Here is a 23,417-nt window from a genome sequence, read left to right on the forward strand (position 1 = left end):
AATTTATTCATAATGAATTAATTATGTGGTTAGCCTAATTAGACTTCCTCTGGTGTAATACTTGCAAAAAGCATGGTCATGTTCTTTTTCAAGTTGACTTGTGTATTTGTGTGATTCTCTGTGGTGTGAACTTTTTCATTCAAGAGTAGTGTGAAAATAGGTCAGTAGGAATTAATATGACTTTTGCTCTCACTTCCTCCTTTTGTAGTATTCAGAAATAGCATTTTATCGCTAACTTCTCTTTCACTCTTTCATACAATAGTCTCTTTTCTGTGATTACTTATGAGGCCAGGAATTTGAGACAAAACTGGGTATAAAAGAGAATAGCTTAAAATGACTACTTTAAGAAATTCAGGTATTATGTTTTCCAATATAGGAAACTTCTTTCATGTTAGTAAGATGTGTTAATGCGTTCAGAATTTGCACCAAGATATGATTGCATTAATTGCTGACACAGAGCTCAAAATGTTTGCCAAGTACTGTGTTTGGGAGAAAACAGAGAAAGCATATGCGTTGCTAGAGTGTTCCGTGTAGTGGAGAACTTAACATTGAGACCTTTCAGTCTTTTTTGTTTTGATTCAAACAGTTCCTTAGACCAAGATGGCTTCTGCTCAGAAATAGCAAAGCCTCAGAATTTTATTTTTTTTGATAACAAGTTGGTGAATTTTATTCTATTGGAAGATGATTTTAAATTGGCAAACGTGGCACAATATAAAAATACTAAACATCAAGAGAGAAGATTAAAAAACATAAGAGGAGCTCAACAATTTCAAGTAAAAGCATTTCCAAGCTATTTCCAGGACCCATTGTCCATGTTCCCATGAATTTTCCCCATGTTTCATGGCTGCGAGGGAAGGGCACGCACATAATCCTGACATACTTTGTTATAATTTGCACTGCTATGTATACGTGATAGTAAGGAAAATCTGTTGCTGCCTCCAAAAATTGGGGGAAGGGTATCATGAGTTTTGAGGGTTTGTGACCACGCTAATTAATGACAGCTATTTTTGTATGTTAGAGAATTAGCTTAAAAACATGTTTATGACTGGTTATTATTTCATACGGGAAAGGCCTTTGCAGCAACCACATTCTCACCATTATTGACCTGATAGCCCTAAACACAGGTATGTTTCAGACCAACAGAGCACACGGCCATTTCACCTGGACGCGATGAATATAAGTTCCTGAAGAGCATTTCTTCCAAGGCTAAACTTAGTCTGGTGTCCAAAAATATGCCACAGGCTAAGGCTACCAGTCCGACTTTCTAAATTTATGACAACAGGTGGGAAAAACAGCTGCCAAAGCACTAAGGGAAAGTGGGTTATCTAAATGTCCAACAAGAGGGCAATCATTAAATCAGCCTTTCCATCCAGTGGAATCTTAGTTAGTCATTCCAAGTGATGTTATAGGCCCATACTTACTGGTAAAGAAAGGTGTCTTTAGTTTGTTTTTGAGTGAGAAAGTGGGCTATAGAATACTCTGTGTAGTCTGACTCCCTGTTTATAAAAAGAGCATGGACATATCCCCAATATATTTTTTTTAAGCTTGTATGTATTTTCTGTTTGTTACAATGATTATTAATTGGATAATTTAAGATTTTAGTTTTTTTCATTGTTTGTCATTACTTAGAAGATCAATTTGGTAAGAAGTGGCAACGGTTTTCCACCATTAACACAGAAACCCAAGACAATAATTTTTGTCTCTTCCAATGCAGCAAATCACAGATTTGGGAAAAATTATATAATCTCATAAGAGTAAAGTGGATTTGCTAGTAAGTCCTGTGAATATACTCCACTATTTAAAAAAAAAAAAAAAATGTTACCCTAAGTGAATGGCTATTTCTTGTTCTTTAGACTATTTGTGTTCTTCTGGAATGTTTGTTGACTCCTGAAAATGTACCTTCTGACAGCCCAAAAGAAGTGTATGAAGTCTATTTTGTTTTTGCTTGTATCTGGGCATTTGGAGGCACTCTGGTACAAGATCAGGTATGTTTAGAAATAGGTACAGAACCGGCATTATTTTGGGGAGAATATTGTAATACATGCTCCATATGCTTTTGTTATATTGTCATAAATCTGTCCTTCTTACCCTGCTTCCTCCTAAGCCTGTACATTGTCCAGTGCAGCTCATCCAGGCTGATTCTTCTAACCTTGGCTGACAACCCATAGCCTTCCACCAGATCTTACTTCTCAGCTCAAGGTCCTGTGTTTCCACCTGCCTCTAGAGCAGTGCCAGCATCATGCTATTCCACAGACAGCTCTCCTCTGCCCCATCCCCCAAATTTGCTCTTCCTCTTTTTTCTTTCTTCAGGCATGCTCACAATCCTCTTAGTCGTTCCAGTTTAAAACTTGAGAGACGTCACTCTTCCTTATTTGTATGTCTGATGGTCATCAGATCCTTTCAGTGTCCGTTACAAAATAACCATTTAGTCTGTCCCCTCTTCTCCATCCCTACAGCCTTAATTCAGAAGTGTCTTTAGATTGTCCTGGACTGTCAGGGTGTCTTAGCTCGGGCTACCACAACAAAATACCATTCACTGGTTGGCGTACACAATGGAAATTTACTTTCTCTCAGTTCTAGAGGCTGGACGTCCAAGGTCAGGATGCCAGCATGGTCAAGTTCTGGTGAAGACCCTCTTCCTGACCTGTGTCCTCACATAGCAGAGAGATAAAGATGAAAAGCTTTCTGGTGTCCCTTCTTATAAGGCATTAATCTCATCCTGAGGGTTCCACCCTCATGACCTCATCTAAACCTGGTCGCTCCCCCAAGGCCCCACCTCCAAGTACCATCACACTGGGGATTAGGGCTTCACCATATGAATTTTGGGTGGACACAGTTCAGTCCATAGCCCACAATAGCCTTCAAATTGGTTTCTCTGTCTCTAGTTTCTTCTTACCTCTAATCAGTCTCACACATGATTCCCAGGGTTGTAGTCAACCCCAGGACAATTCTTTTCCATTAGTCTTTCCTTCAGCCTAAAGTGAAACTATCATGTCTGCACAGCCTTCTTGTATACCCCATGTGTGGCTTCTGATGTCTTTTGGACAAACACTTGAGACAAGACCTTGCACAAGAGTATGCGTGGACACACACACACACACACACACACACACACTGCTAAGACTTGCCAAAGTACAAAGTGGGAGTTTTTCAACTTGAGAGATGTCGACGTCTAATTTCCACCATGCACCTCTCTGTATAGATTTTCTCATGTATTCTTTGCAAGAGTTCTTTAAGGGTATCCTCATGGTGCGGATAATGTAAAGCTCAGAGAGGTGAAGTAACTTGACTAAGGTTACATTGATAGGAAGTGATATCTGGATTCCCACCCATGCACGTCTCCAAATGCCACACTTTCCAGAATACTCAGGATCTCTCCTGGTCTTGGTGTTTCGACGGTACTTCTCAGTCTTTGCTGAAAATCGATGGCACACATTTTCCAGGCTTCACCAGATATTTCCAGATATAAACAGGGAATTTAAATGGGAAAGCATCACAACCAAGAGTGACCCATATTTCTGTTGGTTTACTCACTATAGGTCCTAAACTAAATGGTTGCCATAACCTGTGACCCAGTTCTTCTTGTACTAGGTTACCATACATCGTATCTATAAATACATTTGGTGCTCACTTGGCCTCCTAGGTCTTATTTTGACCCTTCTCGGAAGCCACATTTCTTTCTGTCATCTTCCAAACCTGACAGCTTTCTAAAGAATAACAGCCCTTAGCTTTGAGTCGAAGTCAAGAATCAGTGTTGGGTGATTTCATGTGGTTTTTCTCAAAAGCACCATTGACAATGTGTAGGTTTCTTCTTTGTGGAGGCCACAGATTGAGTCTACCCCTCTGCTCAACACCCCCATGGTTTTCTTTTCAGTGTTCTCCCCGAGGCTTTTCCTTTTCTAGGACTGTAGAACCAGGAGAAATCGCATGAGTGGGATGTTGACAGCTGAGATCTTTCCGCTCCTGATCATAACACCTCACTGTCTTTCCAGACGATCCTCTTTTCATCTTTCCAGTTTCCAAACCTGACAGCCTTCAAGCTAGAAGTTGGGCATCACCACGGTCACCTTCCTGTCCCAGACACTTTCTCCCTAATTAATAGTCCACTTTATCATCATCGTTTTTGAATTGTCAAAAGGGGTCTAACTATGTATGACGCATTCAAAAGAAAGGCTGGGAAGTTGGGAACTTGATGAAGCAGCCATAAGAAATATTCTTAGGACAGTCCAACCAATTGGAGTGCAAGGAATAAAACTTTTTTTTTTTTTTTTAAAGACCCTATATGTATAGATACAACGATCCTCCTCCTTCTTTTGCAAAAAGGAACTGAAACTTAGCCTGCTTAAAGACACACAGCTCATGTCTGAGCCAGATTCAAATGGCAAAAAAAATGACTCAGGACCTGTGTTCTTAATCCAGGCCATTGCAAACAACTTCCAAAATAGGGCTTATGTCAAGTCTCCCTGAGCTCCCATAAACTGCATTGTCATTTCTCAGTTGGCTTCTGAAGTAACCTTGTCACTGGTCTGTCTGCTTCTATACTTGCCCATAATCCATTATCCACTCAGCAGCCAGAGTGGTTTTCTGAAATGTAAATTGAATTATGTGATATACTCCAGGATTTAAAACACTTTAACGGATTCCTATTACTTTAAAGATAAAGTTAAAAATTGTAATACTATTTCCAAGGCCTCTGGATCTGTTCCTGCCTGTCTCTCCCTACTTCTTCCTCCCCCTCCCTCCCCTCCCACACCACCAGCTGCACTGGCCAGTTTCTTGAACACAGCAAATTACTTCATACCACAAGATCTTTGCACATGCTGACCTCTTCCTGCTTCCTGGAATGGTCTGCTCCGTAATCTGTGCTTGTTCTCAGAGATGGCTTCCCTGAACATCCAGTTAAAATAGATTCACCCCTGTTGTTCTCACTTATAGCAAACTTGGCTTTCAAGTCACCTATTTACTTATTTCTGCATTTATTGACTTAACCTCTGCTAGTATCGTGTTTCCTTCTTTATCTTTCCCATAAATTCTGTGAGGGCAGAAACATTATTTGATTTCTTTCCCACTATAGAATCACTGCATTTTGGTTGAGTGAACTAATGAATCAAAAGTTTGTCACCAAAATCATTTTGCTGACACAGTGGTTAGGCAGAACAAATTTTGATGTAAAGTAGAAGTCATACGTATTCTGCCTACAGAGTGGGGTGCCAGGTAAGTAATACCTTGTGAACCAGCTTGAATCATGACCAGCTTTTGTAGGATAACAAAATATCCTGTGCCTCCAATGAGAAAATAGCTTAAGTGAGCCTAAACTCATTAACACTTGAGTGGTGGTATTTAGGAGCACAAACTTGTTCGGAAGATGGGGCAAGCTCTCTCTGCTACAACTGATCTTCCCTCTCAGCCCCGATCACAATCTCCTATCCTCCCGCCATCCTGTCTGTCTCTACTCTTGTGTGTGTGATCAGCCTAGTACAGACAGGAGGTCATAGTCCAAGGACAGAAGGATAGCAAAGTAAAAGCAGGTTTAAGAATTTTTCTGGAGAAAATGGGAGTTGAGGTCTTAGATAAGTATGAGATTGCTGGATGCAATGGATACACACAGTGTTCTCAGAATTCACCAAAACTCACTAGGCCTGGTTGTCCTGTGGCTAGAATGGTTTGCTAGTTGCTGGTACACAGTTGCCATTCCCCCCAATTTTCTGAACCCTAATCTACTAGCAAAAGGCTTGCACCTATCATCATAAAAACAAGGACCTTCTAGCAAGGAAAGCCTGTTTCCTGCCACTATAATTCTCTCTAGAGGACAGGAGTTTGTCTCTGTGGAGTTTTCAGCTAGACCACTCAGTTGTGCCCTGCCAGAACACCAAGTCCATGCCTTTCGTCACCTCTCCAGCCCTCATGGCAGTGGTTCCCCGGTTTCGAATTTCAAAGATCAACAAAGTTTTACTAATGACTTGAAGGAATGAAATAGGGTTACTAACTATTTATTTTTCTAAATAAGGGCATTTATAAAAATGACCATTTATTCTCACCATGATTTTATAAAGGAAAGGGTATTTTAACACCAAAAGGTCCTGGAAGGCTATAAACTCAAAGAAAGGACCTAGCATGGTAATTTGTATAATAGCTCCTTGTTAAATTGAATAACCCAGGGTAATCTAAGGTGCACCTAACCTTACCTTACTTTATAAATTAATAATTATTCCAGAACATTTGTACCTGATGGATGGATGGCAATTACAGCTTTCTGCCTCTCTGACATTATCACTCAATATAGCTTACTTGTAGTTATTTCTTTCTCTTGGGTCAGTTATTCAATCCCATTTGTAATTATGACTCTGTACGCTGCAACACTGTGTGTTCAGCAAGATTTGGAGGGGGCTTGTGTGTGTTCAGAATTATCTTTAAGTCTGTAACAAGGACTTCTCTCGTTCTCTTTAGCTTTCTGGTTGTCAAGCTGAATTCAGTCGGTGGTGGCATAAAGAGATGAAAGCAGTGAAGTTTCCATCCCAGGGAACAATCTTTGATTATTATCTGGACCACAAAACTAAGAAATTCTTGCCTTGGGCCGATAACATCCCCAAATTCACTATGGATCCAGATGTACCTCTGCAGGTAGGTGTGTGAAACATAGAGACTTTCAAACTGATTTGAGCCTTTGTTTGTTTGTTTGTTCTTCAGCAGTCTTTCTTTCCCCCTGCCTGATGGGTAAATTATTATTGGTACTGGTCAGCATATATGTATTTCCTGTGAGAGAAGAATCTCGGTTATAGAAACAGTCAGTGAAATAGCTCTTAGGTTGCTGCAACCTCTTTTTAAAAATTTCAACTTAGTTCTATGGTAACAGCTTTCTTTATATTTTCCTAGAAACATTATGAGTTGTATTAAAAGTTAGAGGCGTATTTCTATAGTTCAGTGATTCTTCTTCCTGACCTTATTGTAAATTTCTTAGATAGCCAATTTACGTATAACTTTCTTTCAACCCCCCACTCCAAGCCATCAAGTGAATGTTTAATCTCCCCAACTCATGTGTTTCATATTTACATGGTAGCTGGCAAATGTCCATGGGTCTTTCTTTTTTCAAATTATTTTTCTTCATAGACTGTGCTTTTACATTTCTCTTATGTCAAATTATTTTTTAGTCATCTTCTAATTTGGTCTCCATCTGTTTTCATTTTCATTATATTTCTTTCTCAAACTCGTCATTCTGTTTCATGTCAGAACTTATCATTTCAAGTAGTGCTATATGAACGCAATACAGGTGATTTTTATGGCATTACTGAGGAGGCAGCTAGAGGCAAATGAGAAAACCCAATGTATTAGTTTCCGGGAGCCGCTGTAACAAAGTACCACAAACTAAGTGGCTTAAACAACAGAAATTGTGTCATGGTTCTGGAGGCTAGAAATCCAAAATCAAGGTGTCGGCAGAGTTGGTTCCTCCTGAGGACTATAAGGGAGCATCTTTTCCATGCCCCTCTCCTAGCGTCTGGTGGTTTGCTGGCCATCTTGGTATTCCTTGGTGTGTGGCAGCAACCTCTAATCTTCACGTGGCTTTTCCCTTGTGTTTGTGTCTCTATATTCAAATTTCCCCTTTTTATAAGAACTCCAGTCATATTGGCTTATGGGCCTATTCTGTTTGTATTAATGTGCTAGAACTGCCATGACAAAATACCACAGACTGGGTGGCTTGAACATTGGAGATTATCTCAGTTCTGCAGGCTAGAAGTCCAAGATTGAAGTGTCGGCAAGTTTGATTTCTCCTAAGAATGTTCTCCTTGGCTTGCAGATGGCCACCTCTGGCTGTGTCCTCACATGGTCTTTTCTCTGTGTGTGTGTTTCCCTGGACACTGTCTCCAAGTATGTCCAGATTTTCTCTTCTAAGGACACCAGTCAGATTGGATTAAGGCCCACCCTAGCAGCCTTGTTTTAACTTAATCACTCTTTTAAAGATTATTTCTAAATGCAGTCACATTCTGAGGTACGGGGCATTAGGGCTTCCACATAGGAACTTTGGGAAGACACAATTCAATGCGTAACACCTAACCATGAGGAAATTTATTTCACAAACCAGAAATTCAGAGGTAGGATGGCTCCAAGACTGATTAATTCTGCAACTTGGTGATTCAAATCTTTCGAATTCTCTGCTCTGCTCTTAACACTCACTTCATTTTAAGACTGGTATCTCTCCTGGTCTTAAGATGGCTCTGGTGGCCCTGGGAGTTACCTTCAGAGGGAAAGGAGACTTTCTCATATCTTTTTATTAAGAGTGAGGAAACGTTTCTTAGAAGCCCTAGAGCAGAGCACCTCCTGCATCTAATTTCCAGGGATCATGTGCCAGCCCTAACGCAGTCTCAGGCCAGGGTACTGGGGTGGCTGTGGTTGGCTCTGACGAATCACGCCACTGCAGGAATCACACCACTACAGAGGTGGGGCAGAGCTTCCCCAGAAGCATGTGGCTGTATGGAAGAGGCATGGAGACTTGAACAAAGTGGGGGCTCTGACAGGAAGGAAGGCATGTAGGAATGGGTGTTGGGAGACAACAGCAATGTCTGCTCCATCTGCTTCATATATTTTGAAAACTCTGATTGTGCTCAATCTCCTTAGACTTCACCTACCTAGCAGTATTATCTAGCTGGTGGAAAGCTGCTAATCCGCAACTAACCAAACACCAAAAACTGGTCTCACAAGGTTGAGGCACCCTGATCAATGATACCTTTTATTCAACAAGGAAACAATCAGGACTTTATAGTCTGACTTTGTACACAGTTGTACCAAATGTGGTTGTTTGATTAACAACTTCTTAACATATTGGAAGAGAACCATACTGAGTCAGTAATAATAGCCAATGCTGATATTACATTACTCTACGTCAGGCCCTTTTGTAGTTGCGTCACATAGATTCACTACCTTAATCCTTACAACTCTCTAAGTCATGGACTGTTGCTACCCCGTTTACATATGGGAAAAAAAGAGGTACCAAGAGATTCAGTAATGTGTCTGCAGTCCCTGCTCTGAAGTACATTCTGTGTCTCAGGCTCTGGACAGACTTGGGTTTGAAGCCAACACCCTCCACTGTGACCTTGGTGAGGTCATTAACGTTCTCTAAGCTTTAGTCTCTTCATCTCAGAAATGAAAATAATAACAAAGCTCTCCACATAGATTTGTTACATGGATCATAGGACATAATGCATGTAAAGTGCTTGGCATAGTACCCGTCACATACCCAGCTATCAGTAAGCATTAATTATTGATATTAATGTGTAGAGAAGGAGCTAATGGCCAAATTAAAAAGCAAATGATGACAACTAGCACCAAGAAAGGAGAAAAAATACTGTAAAATGCAACTCGGTTTTTTTTTTTATGTTGTCTAGGAATGTTCAATGTGGCATAGAACACACAGACTACACTTTTCAACAGGTCCTGAGAGTATCACTGAATTACAACAGAGTTCTCTGTAAAATACTCGGTTGTGTTCAGTATATGCTAACCACGTAGGGAAGAACTTTCTCCATCATGGAATTCATGTGATTTTCTTAATGAACAATACAAATCCTGCAAGTAGTTTTTTTATGCCCTTTTTAATTTGGCCATGAGGAACTGCAAGAAATTGTCAACTGTCTTTTCGTAACTGTGCAGGATTCTATTTCCAGCATAACTATATCTGCTATCCTTTTCCTAATCTTATATATTAGTCTATGTTCCCTGGACCTGATTTTTATTTGCATTCATATTCTTTCTTTTATTTTATTCCTGTAAGCTAGCTCAAATTCTTTGTCAAACAGTTTAGTATCTAAATAAATAGTTCATTTTCAAAGCAGAAACATTGTTATTTTTTTTATAAATAAAGCAATGCACAGTAAGTTTCAGATATAGTTTGGATTTGTGACTATTGCACTTAAAGCCACGGTTTCTCGCAAACTGGTCTCCCACCCACACTGAAATCCTTTAGTATGATGTGTGTATAATAGTTTGCCACTTAATCTGACCAGGCCAAAGCATTGCTACCAACTTTCATTGATATGTGGCTTGACTTGTCAGATGTTTTGTCAGCAACTAAAGAGCGGTGGATGGTTTCTTAACTGTTTACTGTATTCTCTTGTATGTCTAACACAAGGTTGAGCAGAGTGTAGGTATTCAGTAATAGGGAGCCTTGAGTGCTATTACTTAATTTGGAAAATGTAAATCAGTTGCTTATGCCATAGCACTTCCCAGTTGCTCTCCTCAAGCTATGGTGTCTTGCATTCTGACAATTCAACATGGAAAATGTGGTGGGATCTCCTGCTGCCGTGAACTTGAACTCAGAATTCACTGGGTCACAACTCTAAAGGAACTGCGTTTGGTTCGTATGTACAATTTTGGAATGCCTCTCTCTGACCTTTCTCTCATTCTGCCTGTTCCCCTCAGAGAGTTCTGGTTCACACATCAGAGACAACTCGTCTGAGATATTTCGTAGAGCTGCTGCTTGAGAAAGGACAACCGCTCATGCTCATAGGCAATACCGGAGTGGGAAAAACAGTCTTTGTAGGTGACACGCTGGCACATCTCTCGGAGGAGTACATAGTGGCCCGCGTACCTTTCCACTACTACACAACCTCTGCAGTTCTGCAAAGTAAGTGTCCCTCCTGTTTCATTCCAGAGAGCAGATCCGAAACCGTCAAGGCCGTGACATGTAACCCAAAGAGATGCTCGTCTTCTCTAGGCTGTAGACATTTCGCTTAGGCCTCAGATGAATTTTTATGTATTGTAGGTATATAGGCTTTGTTCCAATAGTGTGGTTTTGGCTTTTTTATCTCTCTTATGACTTTATTTAGGGTTATTACTCTTTAGAACAGCAAGAATTTGCTTTGCCTCTAAGCCGTGGGGTTACTTTTAATGAACTTCATGGAGCAACATGAAGGTATGCTCAAGGAAGAGGGTTCTGGTTACCTTTTCAAGTAAAGAATTGATGGAAGAGAAATTCATTCAAACTGTAGATGACATGACAAATCACGAGCTGTTAATTAAATCTTGGAAGAACTAAAAGAAGGATTTTAAACTGTTGAATAAATGTATCAGTGTAGTCAAAAGAACCACACAGATTGGGCCATTCCGAGTTGAGAAGGGCAAGCACAGTAGACTTGGGAAGTAGAGGAGAAGTGATATAAAGAGCTGATAATATCAGTCGGCCTGTCACTAAGTCCCGCAGAGTAATGAGTCCTATTTTGGGGTGGGGGAGGCAGCAAAACTCCCTGATGTCCAATAGTTTATTGAATCTGTTGAGTTGCCCTGCATGTGATTTCTGGGTTGTGAATATACATGGGTATGTGTTGTTACTGTTTTCTTAGCTAATATCAGTGGAGATTAATAATAAATTTTCTTACTCACTGACATCGTTAGCTCATACAAGAGAGATTCTCCTGTAATCTCTTCTTAATCCAGTTTGTTTTCCTTGTCTTTTGAATGAAGCTGACTCAGCAGTATTTCATTCATTTCTTTAGCAAATATACAATATTTATCTAGTTTTCTCCAGGCACTGTGTCCAGTACATATTTTTCACTCATAGACACAGAAGAAGAGATCACTTTATCACTTGTAAATGGAAGATTAGGGCTACAATTCAATAGTTGAACTAAGTAGTTGACTGTGGTATGAGTTCATCTTGCTAATTCGTGAAAGAGATACAGATGTAAATAAGATTTACAGATTGCCTATTAGCATGAGGAATAGAAAGAGCCTTTCTTTTCTAAAGAAAGTTAGGATTTCCAGACCTTTGAGATGAGGTGGTATGCAGACAAAAATGGGATTTGGGATAGAAGAATCAGCTTAAGCACACACATGAAAGAGAAAATTGTGGGATACAGTCAATTAATCAAATCTCTAAGTTGACTGAAGTGCAGTGATGGGGTAGAAGATAGGGAAAAGGCTGGAGTGGTGGGTTAGAGTTATATTGTACATCGAGTGCCCAACTGTCAAGTTTGCCAAAGACAAGGGATTTCTGGGACTTGGGACTCTTAGTGCTAAAACTGGGATAGTCCCAGGCAACCTGGGATGGCTGGACACTGTAACTGTAGAAAGCAATGAGATACAAGCCGAAGAGAATGTATCTCATTTGGTAGGAAATGGTGAGCCATTGATGGGGAACAAGGAAGTGACAAGACGCAAGCTACACTGTGGGAGAAGTCTGAGGTGGGGAGACCAGCCCCCCACCCCCACCCCACCCCGAGTAATGTACTAGCTGAATGTAATGTTGCTGAGGCTAGAATTGCAGAGAGGGAGACCAAAAGCAAGAGATGTGAAGAACCATTTACAGGCTGTGGTTGGGCAGATCAGGGACCAGGAGAGAAAGATTCTGTTGAGGTTTTGCATCCGGCTGACTGGGAGAGTATTAATCCCATAAACAGAAGGCAAAAAGGAAGAGGTGCACTTTGAGTGTGCAAGAGGCGTATTTGGTGTTAGCCAAACCTCCGGGCACCGATAGCTAACAGTAACTGATGCCCAGCAAGCACTTGGGAATGCAGGTCCGTTGCTTGGAAAGAAGGCCTGTTAATTTATTCATTATATGCTTTATTTATTTATCCATTTGTTCATTTAACCAATTACTTGTGACTGTCATCAGGAATGCTGCGGTGGACACCATACATTCCTTGTCCGCAAGTTATTTGTAATGCGGTTGGAGAGTCGACAAATAATTAGATGCTACCTTGCAAGCACACATTCTTTGGGATTTTCTACACTCATGATTTTCTCTCAAGCATATCAACACACAGTCATGTAGGCCCATGAGGAAATGTAACGTGATGTAGACACAGGATAACGTGTCTCCCTACCATACGGTCTTGGACTTCTGCACCCTGATGGCTCCAGAAGAGAGGTGTAGGAGACTGTCTTGAGCTGTCCCCAGACGCTCCTGCAAGGGCGGTAGAGAAGGACTGCGAGACCAGGCTGTAGGGGGACGGGCGGCAGGCCATGCATTAGAGTGGGTACAGGGAGGAAAGTGCACAGATCAGCAATGGTGTTGGCTCAGACGTCATGGCAGGGTGCTATCATGCTGCAGACGTTGACTGTCCAGCATAGCACAGGCAAGGTGAGCTCTGGCAACAGGAAGGAGGTTGGTTGGACAGCCTGACATACAAGGAGGTGACCAGAGACACAGCTGTAATATTAACCTGCAGAGGGTATTAACCTGAAGTCATAGAGTGGATGAAATGGACAGAAGATGAGGAAAAACAACAAAAAAGGACTAAGGACAGAATGTTTCATTTTATCTTATTGGTGGACAGAATTATATATTTGTTTCAGGAATTCTTGAGAAACCACTAGAGAAAAAAGCTGGTCGTAACTATGGTCCAGGAGGAAATAAAAAATTGGTTTATTTTATCGATGACATGAATATGCCCGAAGTGGACTTGTATGGCACGGTTCAGCCCCACACGCTGATTCGACAACACATTGATTATGGACACTGGTAAGTGAGTCTCTGTCTTCTCAACTGAAATCTAAATATAATAATAATAATATTTATTAATTATTATTATTATTAAACATTTAAAAATGGAATTACCCCAATTTCTTTCTCTTCTGAGGAGCATTTTCTGTGATACCTTTTGGGTTTCACTTTGCATCCATCCCCCTTTGATCATCTTCAATGGAGTACATTCCCTTTGTGTCTTGGGAAGAGTTGGTTTGAAAAGTATCTTGGAAACATAAACTGTCCAGTTGAAGTACTAAACTCTTTAAGATATTAACTCACACTGAATCACTTAGAGAAGCTTGACCTTTTTTCTGTGAGATGTAACCATTTGGTAACATCTGGGCACGGCAGTCTATGATCTCTGCTGTTACCTAGAAGGAGAGCCCTCCGCCCTGCTCTGGGTATTTCTAACCAGAAATAGCATCACGTGAGAATCGATAAGCAGTTAAGAGTGTGTATTGATTCAGCTCCAGTTGTTGATTCTGGCATCGAAGAAGCTACAACACCTTCAGTTTTCTAGACTTTTGTTTTTATGTCTCTGAGGCTGAGAGAAGCCCAACGTCACAATGCAGCAGTAAAGATGAGAGGAGGCAGTTGGTGATGAAGTCCTTTAGGAACTGGTGGATTTCGTTGTGTGGTCATCTTCAGTTTTAGGACTTACGGTTCTGTTTTCAATCATGCAGGTATGACAGACAGAAAGTGATGCTTAAGGAAATCCACAAGTGTCAGTATGTGGCTTGCATGAATCCAATGGTGGGCAGCTTCACAATCAATCCTAGACTACAGGTAGGGTGTCAAGTATTGCTTTCTCCCAAATAGCCCCTCGTTACAATACCGAAACATTGTAGGTCTTGATTCTTGGCACTTGTCAGTACAAATTAGGGCTCCTACTGGACATTTGGTTAAGCATGTAAGCTTTTTTCTTTTCTTTTCTTTTCTTTTCTTTTTTTTGTGTGTGTGTGTGTGTGATTAATAGACTTTTTTAAGGGCAATTTGGGTTTACAATCTGTTTCAGCAGCTTTAGCTGGAATTAGAGTGAGTTCCCATATACTCCCCCATTCCCTCTACCTCATTTTACCCTACTATAAACAACATCTTGCATTAGTGTGCTGCATTTGTTACAGTTGATGAGCCAATGTTGGTAAGTTACTATGAACTGAAGCCCAGAGTTTACATTAGGGTTTATTCTTTGTGCTGTACATTCTATGGGATTTGACACATGAATAATGACAGGTGTACACCATTAATGTATCATATGGAATAGTTTCACTGCCCTAAAAATCACCTGTATTCTGCCTGTTCACCCCTCCCTCCCACCCCCCGCCTGAACCCTGGCAACCATTTGATCCTTTACTGTCTCCATAATTTCACCTTTTCCAGAATGTCGTATAGTTAGAATCATATAGTATATAGCCTTGTTAGATTGGATTCTTTCACTTAGCTTCAATATGCATTTAAGTTTCCTGTATGACTTTTCATGGATTGATACCTATTTCTTTTTTATCACTGAATAATAATCATTATAGGGATGTATTACCATTTGTTTGTCCAATCACCTATTGAATGATACCTTGGTTGTTTCCACATTTTGGCAATTATGCATATACTGCTATTAATATTTATGTGACGGTTTTTTGTGTGCACATAAGCTTTTTAATAATCACCACCACCACCAACAACAACATACATACAGCATACAACAGTAAATGTCGCCTACTCACTTACTGGGGGTCAGCTAGGTGGCCCATGATCTTGACTGGTCTCAGTCACATGTCTGGGAGCTACTGTCTGTCAGCTAATCTAGGATGGCTTTGGCTGGAGTTATTGGGACAACGTGGCTCTGCTTCATGAGTCTCTCATCCACCAGTAGATTGTAGAATGTATAGAAAAGGTAGAACCTTAAAAGAGCAAGTGGAAACACACAAGCCTCTGACAGTGACTGTCACACTGTCACTTCCACCTCATTCTGTTGGCTCTGTCAAGTCATATGGCCAGGCCCAGAGTCAGAGTGAATGGCACTGCAAAGTGAAATGGCAGTGGGCATGGATACAGAAAGGGAGGAAATAAGAAGGCCTTTTTTCAGCAATCTACTGGTACCATTATAATCCCTGTTTTACACTTCTTATGTGTGTTTTCTTTTCAGAGACATTTCACAGTGTTTGCATTCAACTTTCCATCTTTGGATGCCCTAAACACCATCTATAGCCAGATCCTTACTTTCCATTTCCAGCAGCAAGCATTTGTTCCATCAGTTCTCAGGAGTGGCCCTACATTGATACAGGCAACGATCGCATTCCATCAGATGATGACACATATGTTTTTACCCACGGCTATTAAATTCCACTACCTCTTTAATCTGAGAGACCTATCAAACATCTTCCAGGTACCTTGAGGACTCTCTTTTATGCATTGGGATGGAGGAATAAGTGTAGTAATATTAATGGTGTTTGATTATGGAACTTAGTTTAAAACTGTGCTACGTACTTTGTATGTATTCTTCCATTTTACATCATAAACTTCTCTGTGGAGTAAGTATGGCAGCTTTGTTATTCCCATTTTATCACTGAGAGCAGCGGTTCCTCTCGGGTTGCATAGAGACAGCAACAGAAGCAAGGGTAGAGGTCTAGACCCCCATTTCATTTATTCTGTATAAATATTTGAGTGCTTTGTTTTTGTGACAAGTAAGAAGGATAATTTGTCATTTTTCATATTTATGTGATATGATTTTTAAGCATACATCAAGAAAAAATAAAATTACTTAAATTGCTTTGGTTTGACATTGACTCTTCCATTACCTGGTGAAAGGACAGTGTGTATGTATTTGATTTAGAAAGAAAATTCCAAACAGGCAGTTTAAAACCTGGAATTATTTAGAAATCCACCTAATTTTGTCTATCCTGTACAATAAAATTCTCCACAGTTATATATGGCTTAAAGTGTTTTGTGAGAGAGCTGGTAAAGTGGGAAAATGTGAAAACTGCATGGTATTTCTTCCTTTATATTTGATCTTTGTTTCTTTATATTTTTATAACCCTCTTTTCTTAATCACCCACAACTGCCTCAAACCCATGAAACCGCATCAGACAAGAGCTTCCTAAGAATGTGGCACATTCCTTTTCATCTTCCTATTTCTAGCACCTACTTGAAAGATTGTGCTCAATAAAGTGTTGTTTAAAAGCAGATTTCTAATCTTAGAAGAAACAGGAAGGGAGGCCACAGGTGACATGGGTTGAGAAGCCAGCCTGCTCACCATTCATACAATCAGCTCCACTTAACATTCCCAAATACTTGTTTAGCCTTTTGCAACGAATTCTCTTCAATTCCCTTGGTGTCCTCCTGAGTCCACAGCAAGCTGACCCTCTTCAGGGTGAGGAGTGGGGCTCTATGAATCCAAGAGAAAGGGCAGTGTTGAGGGAGAGTGGGAGTTATGTGTTTTGGTGCTGGTACCCACAGAGTGTGAAGTCAGGCTGTTTGCTTTTGGTCTCATAGTCTTCATCTGTGAAATGAAAGAGTTAGATTAACTGATATCAAAGGATATGAGAATAAAAAAATGATGATTCTGTGGATTTCATATTAGCTGTTTATACTTTGGTTTGGAAACTTAATCCGTTGGAAGACTTAATAGGCAGAGGTTCTCAGATGCAGTATTTAGTTCCTGGGCTGACTCTTGAAATTCAGCCTTAGCTACATTCCTAAAAATGAATATTACGATAGTAAATGTTTAAAATGTTGCCTATCGGAGAGTAAAACTACTAATATACATGTATGACTATTTATGTTTCTTTTAACTCAATAAATTGCTAAATTCAGTATACAGTTAAAGAAAATGTTAAAGAAAAATATCTTAGAATGTCAGTAGCTTCTGAATTTTCAATTTTTCCCATTCTTGCTTTGAAGGGGATTTTATTTGCTTCTCCTGAATGTTTAAAGGGTCCAAATGATTTAGTACGCCTGTGGCTTCATGAATCTTCTCGTGTTTATGGAGACAAACTGATAGACACAAAGGACTGTGATTTGTTTCAGAAAAAAATCCTAGAAACGGCTTCTAAATATTTTGAGGTAAGTGTATGAACGTTAGCGGTCTCTGTTGACTCTGGCACGGATTAATGTTGGGGCGCACGTCAGATATGGATGCGAATCAATTGTGCAAATGCTTACCTTGCTTAAATAGCTGCGATTACAGAATACACTTGGTCTCTACTTGGGAACATTCCATCCACCTACCCATGGGTTGATCTGCAAGTGCTTCCCTCGGAAGGCTACGCTGCCTCTAGGCGAGTCATTCTGGATGCATGACATGACCATATTTTTCTGTTCCTTCTCCTGCAGGATGTAGACAGTCACATCCTACTTCAACAGCCCCTCATCTATTGCCACTTCGCCGATGGTAGGGAAGACCCCTGTTATATGCCAGTGGAGGATTGGAAGGTGCTGAAGACAATTCTTACCGAGGCGTTAGACAACTACAATGAACTCCATGCCGCCATGCCCCTAGTTTTATTTGAAGACGCCGTGCAGCATGTGTGAGTTGACTAGTCGTGATCCTTTTTGACAAAAGTAAACATGCCTGGGTCCCCACTATTGCTGTTTCTCCAGAGGTCGTTCTCAGCGCTCTGAGCTAGCCGTTCCTCTCTATTGTTTGCCCTACGAGGTAAAGCTATAGTGGCTCTATTAATTATGTCGCAATCTTAATACTATCATACACAGGTGTGCTTCTTTCTGAAGTGTCCTCATAGCCATAATTTCAATTTTATTTCCCTGTAGCCCTGTTAGGTAAAATAGTAAAAAAGAAAGATAAGGGACTCGTCCAAAGTCATGAAGTTCGTACGTGGCAGAGACAGGAAGGACTCACACAGATTTTCATTGGTGAAGCATGTGTACTGAGTGCCTGACAAGTGCCAATCAGGGACATCGCCAGGCTCGTCAGTACTTTTGCGCAAAGTAGGAAAAGGGGAGGGGCATGTTTTGTCAGCAGACTATTAGAATAAAGCCCCTGTTCTGGTCTAGAGCTTGGCTGACAATGCTCTCACTCACCCAGACTGGGCACCTGTGCAGTGCACGGATCATGCAACCATCGTTAGCACCCCTGCTGTCCGGTATTGTTCTAGGTTTGGGGATTAGAGCAGCAAACAGGACTGTCCCTTCTCTAGTTGAGTTTCTATTTTAGTGATTCACATGGACATTTATAAGGACACGAATAAAGAATTAGAAAAAATGTCAGAAAGTGATGTGCCATGCTGACAAATGAGATAGGTTGATTCTGAGAAATAAAATATGTGAATTCCCAAAGGGGAACTGGGTATCTATGGGAGGAGATGACATTTAAGGTGAGATCAAAATGCTACACAGGAGCTAGGCATGGAAACATTTGGAGGAAGAACATTCGAGGGGAGGGCAGATTTCCTGAGGCCCTAAGGCTGAATGCACAGAAACAGAAAGAGGCTGCAGCGTGCAGAAAAAGTGGGGAGAGCAGAGGATGACAAGGATGGAGACTCAGGAATGGGCCTTACTTATACAGGGTGCTTCCTTGTAACCAGAGGAAAGAGTTTCAATTTTATTCTAGGTTCAGTGAGAAGCTTTCAGACAGATTTTATCATGGGAATGACATGATCTGTTGAATAGTCTTACGTAGCTTGTCATTGCTGCCTCTATGTGGGAAGTCAATTGCATCTTTAAGTCCAATACCATTCTCGTACTCACCATTGTGTGTCATTGGCTGTATTAATTTGCTAGAGTGGCTGTACCAAAATGTCATAACCTCAGTGGTTTAGAAAAGCAAATATTAATTGTCTCACAGTTCTGGAGGCAAGAAATCTGAAATCAAGGTGTCAGAAAGGCCACGTTCTCTCTGAAGGTACTGGTGAGACTCTGTTCCAGAATTCTCTCCTAGCTTCTGGTAGGTCCGTGGCTTGTGGCAGCTTAACTCAAATCCTCCCATGGCATTCTCCCTCTGTGTGTGTCTCTGTCCAAATTTCTCCTTTTTATAAGGACACCAGTCGTATTCGATATGGGGCCAACACTACTCTGGAATGATATCATCTTAACCTACTATTTCTGCAATGACCCTTTTCCAAATAAACTCACATTCTGAGCTACTGGGAGGTAAGGGCTTCAATATATGAATTTGAAGGGACACCATTCAGTTAATAACACTGGCCTTTTTAATAAGTGATATTTGGGCAAAGATTAAAATAATGACATCATGATTAAAAATAAATAAAAAATGGAGGACCTATGTGAGGAAGGAAATCCAAACAGACCAAAAAACAACACCAACAACAACAAAAAACTGGAGAATTCAATTTTTAGTAGAGTTACTCTTTAAAATGTTTAGCCCAAGTGATGAAGAAAAACTCTGGAGGCTTCTCCATCATCAGTTATTATAAGCATGTTAAGTATTATTTTATTGATCCCTTGGCAGTTGCAACCCTCTGATTACAGTTTTAGTTAGAATCTCTGAGCATGGAGTTAAGTGAATTATGAGTAACACTGTTTCCGGTTGGGTTAGTTACACTGCGTGTGAATGAGCTCAGCTGAAAGAGACCTCCCACTGACGGGAAGGGAAAGGGTCTTCCCATATTATCCTTCAACATGCAGTTCTCAATGGCCTGAAAAGAAAGGCTGTGCTTTGATCAGGGATTATGAGCTAGAAGTGGATTTCCCCAGTGTTAGAGATGAGTTCAGAGCAGGTCCTTGAGTGTTGTGGAAGGGGACTTTGCTGCCTAGAGAACATTATGAGATGCAAACCTCAAAGCATACATTAAAATGAAATGAAAACGCTGCTTCGTAACTTGGGGTTTCACTCCTTGTAAGAGTAATTTTGTGGCTTTCTCAAGGTGGTTTTGTTGGGTGGTCAGGTTAAGCAAAATTCGACAAGATGGCTGAGCTTGTAAAAGTCCCTTGTCTGTTCAGTCATTGAAGGTTTTCAGGAAATGGTCACATGTGCTGGTCCTAGTTTAAATGATCCCAACTTCATTTTGTTCAAGACGTGTTCTTTTAAAAAGCAATCTAGGTGGACCATTTAGGGCCTGAAGTTTATATTCATTTCAGAAAAGCAACCTAGAGCAAACACAATGTTGTCCGATTTTTTTGCATTTGGGCGTGCATATGCTTTTCTTTTGTTTTGTTGCTTTCGTTAATACTTACAACATAATTATGGCATACTTCTTCAACCAAACCCATATTTTGATTGTGTTAAAGCCAACCTATTCCTAACTATAAAATGTAGCAATAATATCAACAGCTAAGCATTCAGCATCTCTTCGATAATGTAGTACAGGGATTAGTTGACCTTACTAGAAATTTAACTGTGATTCTGAATAATTTCAGTAAACTTTATAGAGTGCTCAAGGCACAGGGAAAGCTTCAGTGCAAAGGAAGTAAGAATCATATAAAGAGGCAAGTATTTGACCTGCATGAAGTAAGACACGTGAATGTTTGTTGGCCTAAACAAATCCATCCTTCCCAAATTAATTCTACAGCAAAGGTTTCTGGCACAAAGACATTCTCCCTTTGATGTCGTTGCACATGGTTGCTGATGTGGAGTTGGGAACTTTCTTGCTCATCAAAAAAAAGGAAGCTTAGATAAAAGGCCTTGGATATGTTTTCCTTCTTGAGTTATGGTGGAGAGTAATAAAGCAAGAAGAGAGTCCAAGAGGTTATTAGCATGAGACAGTCCATGCGACAAGCAGTGTGCAAAGGCAGATACAGGCAGCACCTTTGTTTGAAGGGGAACAGAGGAAGAAAGACTAAAGGTTTGAAATAGAAATTGGGGTTTAGTATCTAATTTATCTGAAAAATAGAACAGCCACAGTCCCTGGTTTCATGCTGCGGTGGGTGCACCTTTTCTCACCAGGTGTCGCATCAGCAGAATCCTCCAGACCCCTCAGGGTTACGCCCTCTTGATTGGAGTGGGTGGCAGTGGCAAGCAGAGCTTGTCCCGGCTAGCAGCTTATATTTGCAGCCTTGAGGTCTTCCAGATCTCTCTGACTGAAGACTTTGGAATCCAAGAACTTCGGGTGAGTAAAGGTAATAGGCCCTCCCTCTCCTCTTCTGCCTGGTGGGTCAGGTAGTGCTCCCGCCAGTGTCAGCGCCAACTCCCAGGTGTGGCCAAGGCCTCTCCAAGCGTGGGAGGGTGGGGTGGGGGTGAGGGAGTGCACTCTTTAGAGTGTTTAGTTACCTTTGGCAGTTTCTCCTCCATTGGTCAAGTTAGTAATAGGAGATTTCTATAAATACTTAGAGGTATATAAGCCTGTATTCCTGGCTCAGAAAGTATTTTATTAAATACTTGCTGACACAAACATGTTTCTTCTTTTGCATTGAACACACCTGATATTCAACACTATTAGTATTCCTGTATGATGGAGAGAAGTAAAGAAGATCCTGCCTTTACAAGGGCAGATAGATTCCTTCCACTTTGGATAAGATTATGAAAATAAAATGCAGCGGAAATACATTCAAGAAACTCATGTGTTTTCAAAATTTGGCTCTTTAATCACAACAGTACTTACAAAATAGTACTTAGAGTTTGATCAAGTGCTATTTGAAACCCAAAACAAAGACAAATCACAGGCTTTCAATATTACTAAACAAAACGAAATAAATAACCGAACAAAAAGTGTTTTCAATGAAATAGTTGTTGGAAGGAGCAGGGACTTCGTTTGACAGCGTTGCTTGACAAAGGCGTCACCGAATCCATTTTCACTCGATTAGAAGGGAGCCGTTCAGCGGCGGCGGCAGCCTGTTTTTATCCCTATGCTCCATTAGCTACAAACATGACACTCATCATTAAATGCTGCAAATGGAGGTGATGTCATGCTGTTTGCCCCTATCGCGGGGTCACTGAGAGGAAAGAATACATAAACAGACGGCGAGTACACTGTGCAGCTCTCGTGTTATAGTTACTCGATTCTTCCCAGCACGTGCACACATACTCCCACCGTCACGTCAGCATTTTAACGAAACATGAATGATGGCCTCCTTTCCTTACAGGAAGGTCTTGCCAATTTGTACGTCAGAACTGGAGCCAAGAACATGCCCACTGTGTTCCTGCTGACAGACGCCCAGGTTCTAGATGAGAGCTTTCTCGTGCTGATTAATGACTTGCTGGCATCAGGTGATTAAACCGACACAGTTCTTGAAAGATCTTCCCCAATGACAAATTATCTGTAGTTGCAGTGAACTTTCAAGAGAGATAGTTTGTCTTTGAGATGTTTGCTGGGGCAGTCTTTGGGGAGAAACCCAACTTAACTGAGGTGTATTGTTTTTCTCTGTCTGCTTACAGAGGTGAGGGGCTTTTGGTGAAGTAAATGTTATTTCTACGTGTACAGGTTTAGTGGGTGTGTTCATCGTAACTCGTCCTCAGCGTGTTTGTGTCTTGTCAATGCGAACAAAGAAACACAGCATTTCTGATTTCAAAGTCTTGCTTTATATTTAAGCTGGACTTTGTATGGTAAAGCATTTCAAGCATTAAAAAGTCGTATCTAACATTTAAATTGTGAGGTCTTGCAGTAATTCTCCTCATTCCATTGGGGGCAGGAGAAATCCCGGATCTGTTCAGTGATGAAGATGTAGACAAGATAATTTCTGGAATTCGTAATGAAGTCCGTGGTCTGGGCATGGTGGACTCCAGAGAAAATTGTTGGCAGTTCTTTTTGGCCAGGGTGCGACTACAGCTCAAAGTAAGAAACACTCGCTCTACTTGCCTATTATTTAAAACCTGCTGTTGGAACTATGATACGGTTCTATTTCAGGATTCACGTCCTGAGTTTGAATTTGTCATTCATTTTGCAAGGACTTCCAGTCATTCATTGTGAAAGGACATTTGCATTTCTGCATGTCCAGGTCTGGTGTGTCCCTGCCTGAAGTTTCCTGTGATGCTGAACTCCTACATAGCATGTGCTGAGCAGATACTCGATTGAACTGGGTCTGGTCTCTGATCTTGAGCTCACACTATCATAGG

The 23,417-nt window shown here is 40.8% G+C and overlaps 1 protein-coding gene across 3 annotated transcripts in view; it reads left to right on the forward strand.

The window, feature by feature from the left end:
• Positions 1-23,417, forward strand: part of DNAH11 (dynein axonemal heavy chain 11) — a 291,367-nt gene that overhangs the window by 134,153 nt on the left and 133,797 nt on the right. For 2 of the 3 annotated variants that reach the window (XM_074340834.1, XM_074340836.1), the window contains 11 exons: positions 1,854-1,985; positions 6,448-6,621; positions 10,411-10,615; positions 13,285-13,450; positions 14,140-14,242; positions 15,600-15,839; positions 17,354-17,515; positions 17,786-17,979; positions 21,312-21,474; positions 22,448-22,571; positions 22,994-23,136. In XM_074340834.1, coding sequence (XP_074196935.1) covers positions 1,854-1,985; positions 6,448-6,621; positions 10,411-10,615; positions 13,285-13,450; positions 14,140-14,242; positions 15,600-15,839; positions 17,354-17,515; positions 17,786-17,979; positions 21,312-21,474; positions 22,448-22,571; positions 22,994-23,136 — 1,806 coding nt within the window. The remainder of the gene's footprint in view (positions 1-1,853; positions 1,986-6,447; positions 6,622-10,410; positions 10,616-13,284; positions 13,451-14,139; positions 14,243-15,599; positions 15,840-17,353; positions 17,516-17,785; positions 17,980-21,311; positions 21,475-22,447; positions 22,572-22,993; positions 23,137-23,417) is intronic. The other variant, XM_074340835.1, reaches the window with a different exon arrangement.

Source organism: Rhinolophus sinicus, linkage group LG09, assembly GCF_036562045.2.
Source record: "Rhinolophus sinicus isolate RSC01 linkage group LG09, ASM3656204v1, whole genome shotgun sequence".
Classification (NCBI taxonomy): domain Eukaryota; kingdom Metazoa; phylum Chordata; class Mammalia; order Chiroptera; family Rhinolophidae; genus Rhinolophus; species Rhinolophus sinicus.